This window comes from Mandrillus leucophaeus, unplaced genomic scaffold (assembly GCF_000951045.1).
Source record: "Mandrillus leucophaeus isolate KB7577 unplaced genomic scaffold, Mleu.le_1.0 Scaffold112, whole genome shotgun sequence".
In the NCBI taxonomy this organism is placed as follows: domain Eukaryota; kingdom Metazoa; phylum Chordata; class Mammalia; order Primates; family Cercopithecidae; genus Mandrillus; species Mandrillus leucophaeus.
This window is the reverse complement of record NW_012099432.1, coordinates 1,666,439-1,675,631: the sequence shown is the minus strand read 5'-3', so window position 1 is coordinate 1,675,631 and position 9,193 is coordinate 1,666,439. Positions and strand designations below refer to the sequence as shown.

At 55.4% G+C, this 9,193-nt stretch overlaps 1 protein-coding gene across 7 annotated transcripts in view; it reads right to left on the bottom strand.

Annotated features, from left to right (window-relative positions):
* Nucleotides 1-372: 372 nt before the first annotated feature.
* Nucleotides 373-9,193, bottom strand: part of SMARCA4 (SWI/SNF related, matrix associated, actin dependent regulator of chromatin, subfamily a, member 4) — a 126,319-nt gene continuing 117,498 nt past the window's right edge. For 5 of the 7 annotated variants that reach the window (XM_011994695.1, XM_011994687.1, XM_011994703.1 and 2 more), the window contains 5 exons: nt 4,336-4,444; nt 3,809-3,910; nt 2,800-2,932; nt 2,498-2,640; nt 373-863 (listed from right to left, as the gene is read on the bottom strand). In XM_011994695.1, coding sequence (XP_011850085.1) covers nt 831-863; nt 2,498-2,640; nt 2,800-2,932; nt 3,809-3,910; nt 4,336-4,444 — 520 coding nt within the window. In that variant the 3' untranslated portion in view covers nt 373-830. The remainder of the gene's footprint in view (nt 864-2,497; nt 2,641-2,799; nt 2,933-3,808; nt 3,911-4,335; nt 4,445-9,193) is intronic. The other 2 variants (XM_011994740.1, XM_011994722.1) reach the window with 1 other exon arrangement.

The window sequence follows — 9,193 nt, the reverse complement described above, 5'->3', positions numbered from 1 at the left end:
CCTGGGCTCCCATTATGCCCTGAGCTTCCTGCATCATGGCCCTGAGAGCTCTATGTGGCATCTGCCCATTTCTGTGAGGGTCTCCCCAACCCAGGCTTGGCCACGGACAGGGTAGGGACGGAGCCGCCTGCTCCCTGCACTATAGGTCTCAACTGAACAAATGCTGGAGACCTGCAGCAGCAAAGGCCACTTGTGTGGCCAGGCAAGTCCTCTTCCCCTGCCGGGGCCTCAGTATCCTCCTCTGTGAAACAGGCCCCATGGGCTCTGGTGTCAGGAGAAGGACAGGGACCTGGACATGAGGTGGCCCCCACCACTCCTGCTGGCAGAAACCCCGGGAGCCAGGCATGAGTCCACCTGCAGGCAAGGCTATGAGTTTTGTTGTTGGTTTAATTTATTACTGTTTGACATCCAGTGACACTGACATACCCTCGCCGGGCCCCCGGCGAGTCTGACCTGTCCAATAAAATACAGTACGAGGAGTGGACGGTGACGCACATGCATCCACGCTTAACTACAGTGACTCCAAACTGCGGCGCAACAGTACTGCCAGCAAAGGAAAAGAAAAACAGGTATCGCGTGTTCCCCAATTCGGAATTCTCTCTCTCTCTCTTTTAGACAGTTAATGCTGTTACAAATGCTACTGATGCCAGGACAGGGCCAGTCACAAACAGTCCTACAGCTTCTCGGCTGTATAAATATGGAAGATTCTTTTGTTTATACAGTTTTACCCCAAGTCTGAAACTACGTGTGCTGCTATCCGTTACTGCTAAGGCCTATGCCGTCTCGGCTCTGGAACGAGGGGCTCGGGGTCCAGACTGGAATGTCGGGGCTCAGTCTTCTTCGCTGCCACTTCCTGAGCGGTCCTGGAGAGGGGACAGGAGGAGAGAGTATGTGTTGGCCACCCCTGCTAGGGCACTTTGCCAGGGGCCTGCCAAGCTTTAAATAAACTTGCTCAAGAAAACACCGATGCCGGCAACAGAAGCTACTGCAGCCATAGCCACGCCTGAACTTCATGTTTCTCTAGAGGACCAGTCCCTGTGACCACACTCGGCCCTCTCGGGACCTGCGAGGCTCCATGTGTCTTCCCTGCTCTGTCCCATGTCACCTGCCTGGCCCTTGGCCCCTGACCTACAGCTTCCAAACCATCTTGGCTCTTCCTGACTGTGAAAGATCTTTGCTCTTTAATTTTTTTTTTTTTTTTGAGACGGAATCTCGCTCTGTCGCCCAGGCTGGAGTGCAGTGGCCGGATCTCGGCTCACTGCAAGCTCTGCCTCCCAGGTTTACGCCATTCTCCTGCCTCAGCCTCCCGAGCAGCTGGGACTACAGGCGCCTGCCACCTCGCCCGGCTAGTTTTTTGTATTTTTTAGTAGAGACGGGGTTTCACCGTGTTAGCCAGGATGGTCTCGATCTCCTGACCTCGTGATCCACCCGTCTCGGCCTCGCAAAGTGCTGGGATTACAGGCTTGAGCCACCGCACCCGGCCTGATTTTTTTTTTTTTTTTAAGACAGGGTCTTGCTCTGTTGCCCAGGCTGGAGTGCAGTGGTGCTATCATGGCTCACTGCAGCCTCGACCTCCCAGGCTCCAGTGAGCCTCCTGCCTCAGTTTCCCAAAGTGCTGGGATTACAGATGTGAGCCACCAGACCCGGCCTTGTAAAACATTTTTAAACAGCCTGGCATGGGCCATAAAACACCCTGCTCTGGCTTGGGAAAGAGACACACCATCACAGCCCATGGCCCTCCTGCCTGGAGGGCCACCCCTCCCCATGAGGACTTCATGAATGTCCTCAAAGGTCACATGCCTCTTTTGTCAGACTGATTTCCAGGCACTGAAATTTGCTGCTTCTATGCTGACAAAATGGCATTCACCAGACTTCAGTGGGAGCCAGGCCTGAGTGGGGGCAGTTCCCTCATCCATGCAGCCTCCTTGCTTTGCATAAGAGGAAACTGAAGCTTGAGAAGCAAAGTGACCTGCCAGGTCCCACAGCCAGAAGGGCCAGAGACAAAGGTGAAGATTATTTAAAGTCAGCAAGTGGATCTGCTCAGGCTTCCTACTGTCCCCCAAAAACTATCCACTGTGGGTTTGGCATTTCTGCCCATTCTCTACAACACTGAGGAGACAAGGCACTGCTTGGTGGGTCCCCAATCCTAGCACCTCCCACTCGACCCTAATCAAGCCCTGGCCTCCCCGGCCTCAGCCCAGCAGCCCTGGTGCCATGGGACCGCCTGTTGCCTGTCCTGAGACCTCATATGTCCCCCAGTCCCCAGACACCCACGGGTACTAAGAGTTGGTTCCAGGGTCACACAGGCTTGGGTTTCAGTGGCAGCCCTGCCACATATTGGCTGTGTGACCTGGGGTCAGCCACGGCAGGTCAAGCCTCAGTTTCCCTACCTGCAGCATGGGGGAGTAAGAGCACTGCCCCGCAGGGCTGTCCTATCAGGGCCCTGGGATGCCTCCCGCCACCCACCAGCCCTGCCTGCTCGGGGGCCCGACCTCACCTCCTCTTGTTCCTCCTCACTGTCGTCATCACTTACGACCGGCTTGGCTCGGGACCCTCGGCTCGGTCGCCGCCGGCCGCCCTTCAGCCGGTCCTGTGCTTTCTCCTTCCGGCCAAGCTTGATCTTCACTTTGACAGACCGAGCTAGAGGGGACCACGAGGGAAAGACAGCCTTGAGCTCTGGGAATGCAGCACCCTCACAGCAAGGGGTGTCTGGGAGCTGGGAGGGCTGTGAAAAGCTGTGGCCTTGGGGGCTCTTGGGCCAGCGTGAACCCCGGCATCCTGAACCCCCCTGGGACTCACACTCAGATTCGGAGCCTTCCTCCTCGCCCTCTTCCTCCTCCTCACTCTCCTCGCCTTCACTGTCATCCTCCTTCTCGATTTTCTGCCGCACGCTGGTGAAGACTGACTGCAAGACGATGGAATCTTCATAGATCTGGGCGGAGACACCAGGGGCTTGAGTGGATGGGCCTGACTGGAGGGTTGCCTGCCCGGCCCTGGCCCTAGCCCCAGCCCCAGCCCCAGCCCTGTGTTGTCCCTGGACAGCTGATCAGTGGCCAGTGCGAGCCTCAGTGGGTCAGGGCTTCAGCCCACCCAGGGTGGAAGGCCCTCTCCATGATCTTCCTCCACAGGTACCCCAGAGAGCATCAGGCTTCTGAAATGCTCCGGGGTGAAAGGTCAGGCACACTGGTTTGGAAATGGCTGCAGGTGCCTCCCTCCTTCTGCAGAATCTCTGAGGTCTGCAATAACATTAGAAATGCATGTCCCTTGTTGAAGCCAGCATCTTCCCCAAACGCATCCAAGTCAAGTATTTTTTCTGAGAGGCATCGATCCCAAACACACTTAAGAAAAGTTTGCCAAGTTGAGGCTGTGTATGTGTCAATTCTATCACAGGAAAGAACACACCCATAGGATTCCTCTGAAGAGAGTGTGCCCCAGGGAATTTAAAACAAAATTCCAACAGACAGAGGACTCTGAGTCTATTTCTTCTGTTGTGCCTATCTTTATTTTCTTTGGTAAATACGTACTGCTTTTGTAATTGCTAAAATATCCCAAGTTGTTGGATATTTAAATTTTTTTTTTTTTTTTTTTAAAGACAGGGTCTTGTTACGTTGCCCAGGCTGGTCTTGAACTCCTGGCCCCAAGTGATCCTCCCGCCTTGGCCTCCCAAAGTGCTGGGATTATAGGCACGAACCACCACAGCTAGCGGGAATTGTTTTTAACCCATCAATTCAGAAAGGAAGCAGGGGCGGGTTGGTTCAAAGCCCAGCTGTGGGAGTGGCCCATCCCCATCCCCCAGCCGTGCCCTCACCAGGGAGCCCTCCAGGTTGAAGGTCTGAGCGTTCTGGCACAGCAGCATGACGTCCTTCTCTAGGTCGTTGAGGCTGCGGTATTTGTGGTTGCGGATGCGCTCCTGCAATGGACGGGAGGAGCAGGTCTTACCTCAGGACCCCGCCTCGCCTGCCCATAGGTCCCGCTGTGTGCTGGGGAACCCGCGGGCCAGGATTCCTCACACCTATGAGGATGTGGCTGAAGCCCTAGCCTTGGTAGCCTGGCCCACCAGGCATGGGAACTGCATGACTGAGGCCCAGCACTGAGTGAGCAGGACCTTGAAGGAACACCCAACACCAACTGCTCACTGACATCCCACAGGACACCCCCAACCCTTACAAGGAACCCCAAAAGCCCACGACCAGGTCCCTAACCAGGCATCCCAAGGCTCTGCCCAGGCAGTTTCTGGTCACTCCGCCCACACACCACAGCTCTCAGATGGGGGTGCCCCTGGGTCAGACTCCTCCCGAGGGCAGATGCACGGCACAGGCACAGCGTCAGTGTTACCTTTATCTTCTTGAAGTCCACGGGCTTGCGGATGAGCTCGTAGTACTCCGGCAGCTCCTTTCGCGACGGCAGCTGGATGAAGACCTCGCTGAGCTGACGTCCACTGCTGCTGCAAGGCAGAACCGGCAGGCGTCACCCCTCGGCCCGCCCACCTGGGAGCCCCTACTCCACCTCAGCAGGTCCCCACATTGAGGACAGAGAGGATGAGAAATTCAAACTTGGCTCAGGAGTTATTTCTTGCACTTTTTTTTTTTTTTGAGACGGAGTTTCGCTCTTGTTGCCCAAGCTGGGGTGTAATGGCGCGATCTCAGCTCACTGCAACCTCCACCTCCCAGGTTCAGGCGATTCTCCTGCCTCAGCCTCTGGAGTCACTGGGATTACAGGCGTGCGCCACCATGCCAGGCTAATTTTGTACTTTTAGTAGAGACAGGGTTTCTCCATGTCGGTCAGACTGGTCTCAAACTCCTGATCTCAGGTGATCAGCCCACTTCGGCTTCCCAAAGTGCTGGGATTACAGGTGTGAGCCACCACGCGTGGCCTGCACATGTGCTTTCTTGTAGCTTCTGGAACATTCCCCGGCGACAACCACACACACAGGCCTGTGACGCGGTTTTTTTTTCCTTTGAGACGGAGTCTCATTCTGTCATTAGGCTGGAGTGCAGTGGTGTGATCTTGGCTCACTGCAACCTCTGCCTCCAGGGCTCAAGCAATTCTCCTGCCTCAGCCTCCCGAGTAGCTGGGATTACAGGTGCCCACCACCACACCCAGTTAATTTTTGTATTTTTAGTAGACGGGGTTTCACCATGTTGGCCAGGCTGGTCTCGATCTCTCGACCTCATGATCCGCCTGTCTCAGCCTCCCGAAGTGCTGGGATTACAGGCATGAGCCACTGCACCTGGCCAATACATTTGTTTTTGAGACAAGGTCTTGCTCTGTTGCTCAGGCTGGAGTGCAGTGGTGTGATCATGACCCACCACAGTCTCAACCTTCTGGGTTCAAGCGATCCTCCCAGCACAGCCTCCCGAGTAGCTGGGACTATAGGTGTGCACCACCAGGCACAGCTAAAATTTTTTGTAGAAATGGGGGTCTCACTATTTTGCCCAGGCTGGTCTCAAACCTCTGGCCTCAAGCAATCCTCCCTCCTCAGCCTCCCGAAGTGCTGGGATTATAGTCAGAAGCCACCGCACCTGGCCTGGGATGCATCTGGATCTCCGCTCTGTCCTCACTGGGGACTGATCTAACCCCCTGAACACCACAGGAAGTGCCCTCGTGTACTCGGCACAGCGGCGGTGATGAGACGCTACCAGGCCTCGTGCACAGCACTCCCAGCTCTTACCAGGTCTTGCCCATACCTGAGCCTGGCTCAGGAGGATGGGGTGGGTGGGGACAGAAGCTCTGAGAGCTGACCTTGCTCTGACAGAACCCAGACCGCAGGCTGGGAAAATGAGAACGCATGGCAAACGTGCTCTCCCCTCTGCTTTGGCCCAGAGGAAGGGCCTGGCCGGGAAACGGCCCTAAGCAGGGAGCCATCAGGTGGATGAGGCCTAAAAGTGGCCAATGGGGCCCGATGGGAAGGAGGAGCTGAGTTTGAGTTCTGATAACTCCAGCTGCCTCATCAGCACCGCTTCTATCCTTATGTTCTTTTCCAGAAAATTCCAAAGGGCAGGGCAGCCCGCTCATGCCACTGGCTGGCCCCACCGTCTATCTGGGTGTCCTGAGTGCTCCTTATCTTGTTTCTGTTTACTGTCCTGGAAAATGGCAGCGACAACATGGTAGCTTCCTTGGTTCTGTCGCTGGGGGATCCTGATGTCACCAAGAGGCAGACGGGCCAGGCCTGCCTCCAGGAGGCTGCCCGCGGGCGGGATCCCAGAAGGCCTCCTGCTTCTTTGGTGTTTGTATGCATCACGAAGCCCCTGACCCGGCTTCTAAAACGAGAGCCTCCTGAGATGCAGATGTCACACACAGGAGCCAGAATCCTGTCCGTGAACCTCCCCTGGCCTTGACAATCGCCGTCATCCCCTCCTTGCTGGGCCAGTCACACTTTACGCACACTAAACTCTGAAGCAGGCAGCAGTGTCAGGCCAGCTGTGTTGAGGAGGGAAGTCGAGGTGGGAGTGAATTTCCTGGCCTGGCCACAGTTCGCCTTGAGCCTCTGCCTTCCAGGGCTGTCCTTCTCCAGTGTGTGCTCATGAAGTACATTACATCTCCCCATCTCCCGCCAGGAGGTGTTTTTGGTCCTGGGTGTGGGACCAGCTGGTCCAGTATAGGAGCACATACCCTTCTAAGCCAGCATTCCCGACGTGGGCCCTCCTTTTTCCATAAGAAAAGGAAGCACAGGCTTCCTTTTTCTCCAGGTTTGCGCCATTCTCCTGCCTCAGCCTCCTGAGTAGCTGGGACTACAGGCGCCCGCCACCTTGCCCGGCTAGTTTTTTGTATTTTTTAGTAGAGACGGGGTTTCACTGTGTTAGCCAAGATGGTCTCGATCTCCTGACCTCATGATCCGCCCGCCTCGGCCTCCCGAAGTGCTGGGATTACAGACTTAAGCCACCGCGCCCGGCCCAGGCTTCCTTTTTCTTATGCACAGGCTGGTGGCCGCCTCGGCCACGGGCAACTGTTGGTAAACCCGGTCCACAGGCTCAGGAAAGAACACGCAGCAGAGGCACTTGCTGCTTGGTGGCCCTGGAGAAAGACACGACTCCCCTTTGAGTCGGGAAGCGTGTGTCCCATCTGCAGCTCAGGTAGAGCAGGCCTGTACCTCTTCCCTCTCCTAAGCCGGCACATCCTGCCCTCCACTCTACGGAATTTTTTAAGCAAAGAGCTCTCCTCTCTCTTCACAATGGCGGCATCCACCCTATACCTGTTACGATGAGGCACATCAAAGAGCTGTACCTTACGCTGTGAAGCAGGATGTGCAGCACAGGCAGGAGCAACAGAAGAGCCCCAATGCGATATTCTCATCTATGAAAAGCAGCGCGCTCTGCCACTTTCCATTCTATTACATTTTTAAAGAAATGCCAGTTGTTGGCCAGGTGCAGTGGCTCGTGCCTGTAATCCCAGCACTTCGGGAGGCCAAAATGGGAGGATTGCTTGAGCCCAGGAGTTTGAGACCAGCCTGGGCAACATGGCAAAACCCCATTTCTATTTCACTGAGAAAAAAAAAAGCCAGTTTTGTGATCCACTCAATGCCCTTAGTGGCCAGCAAACAGTGCAGACTCTTGGCTTGAAACGCCCTGCCCTGTGGCCATGGGGGGCTTGCTGCACACTGTGGCCCTTGCCCTGGAGGGCAGCTCCCTATGCAGGCAGCGCAGGAAGTAAGACCCCAGGACTGTGACAGCAGAAGCCTTTATAACAGCACCCCGCCACCCCAACACCACCTCCATCAGGCTAATGAGAAACAGCTACAGGCAGCAAAACAAAACAAAACAAAAAAAACCACAAGGTGTGGCTGGGCGCGGTGGCTCACGCCTGTAATCCCAGAACTTTGGGAGGCTGAGGTGGGTGGATCACGAAGTCAGGAGACCAGCCTGGCCAAGATGGTGAAACGCCGTCTCTACTAAAAATACAAAAATTAGCTGGGTGTGGTGGCAGGCACCTGTAATCCCAGCTACTCAGGAGGCTGAGGCAGGAGAATCGCTTGAACCTGGGTGGCAGAGGTGGCAGTGAGCTGAGATCGTACCACTGCACTCTAGCCTGGATGACAGAGTGAGACTCCGTCTCAAGACTCCGTCTCAAAATACAAACAAAAACAAAACACAAAACCAAAGTACAAGAGCACCCCCTTCCGGACCTCTAGGAGAATTAGGTTCTGGATGAATAAAGACCACCCAGGGCCGAGCGTGGTGGCTCAAGCCTGTAATCCCAGCACTTTGGGAGGCCGAGACGGGTGGATCACGAGGTCAGGAGATCGAGACCATCCTGGCTAACACCTGTCTCTTATACACATCTAGATGTGTATAAGAGACAGGACTATAGGCGTGCGCCACTGTGCCCAGGCTCCAAGTTTTTTTTTTTTTTTTTTTCTTTTTCCTTTTTTTCTTTTTCGAGACAGAATCTTGCTCTTGTCCCCCAGGCTGTAGTGCAATGGCGAGATCTCAGCTTACTGCAACCTCCGCATCCCGGGATCAAGCGATTCTCTTGCCTCAGCCTCCCAGGTAGCTGGAATGATAGATGCCTGCCACCAGGCCTGGCTAATTTTTGTATTTTTAGTAGAGACGGGGTTTTACTATGTTGGCCAGGCTGGTCTCAAACTCCCGACCTCATGATCTGCTCACCTCGGCCTCTGTGGCCGAGTGCAGTAGCAGCCAGCCCCTGCCAGACTCAGGCCAAAGCTGTCACCACGAATTGGCAAGGCAGCAGCTCAGGCCCTGGGCTGGGGACCATCGTCCCCTCTCACAGTGCACATGGTGCTGGCCTCTGGGCTGTGTGCCTGGCCACGTTATTTCAGTCAGGCCCCTGTGCTGCAGATGTGGAGACTGAGGCACAGAGACAGATGTGGAGCTCAGATCTTCACCGTACTCAAGTCCCTCCTACAGTAACCACAGGGCTGCTGCCTCCAGGTAGTGCGGAGTGGGAATGGAACCCAGAGGGCCCGCCCTGTGGGGCCAGAGCTTTGTGAGGCTTAGCTGCGGCAGCCTGGACCTGACTCCGTCTTTCCGAGCGCCTCTCTAGCCCTGAGGCTGTGTGCATGTGTCTCCTGACCTCAGCACAGGCATCAAGTTCAACACCATTGTCTACCATGTAGTTTTTTTTTTTTTTTTTTGAGACGTAGTCTCACTGTCACCCAGGCTGGAGTGCAGTGGCGTGATCTCAGCTCATCGCAACCTCCACCTCCCGGGTTCAAGCGATTCTCCTGCCTCAG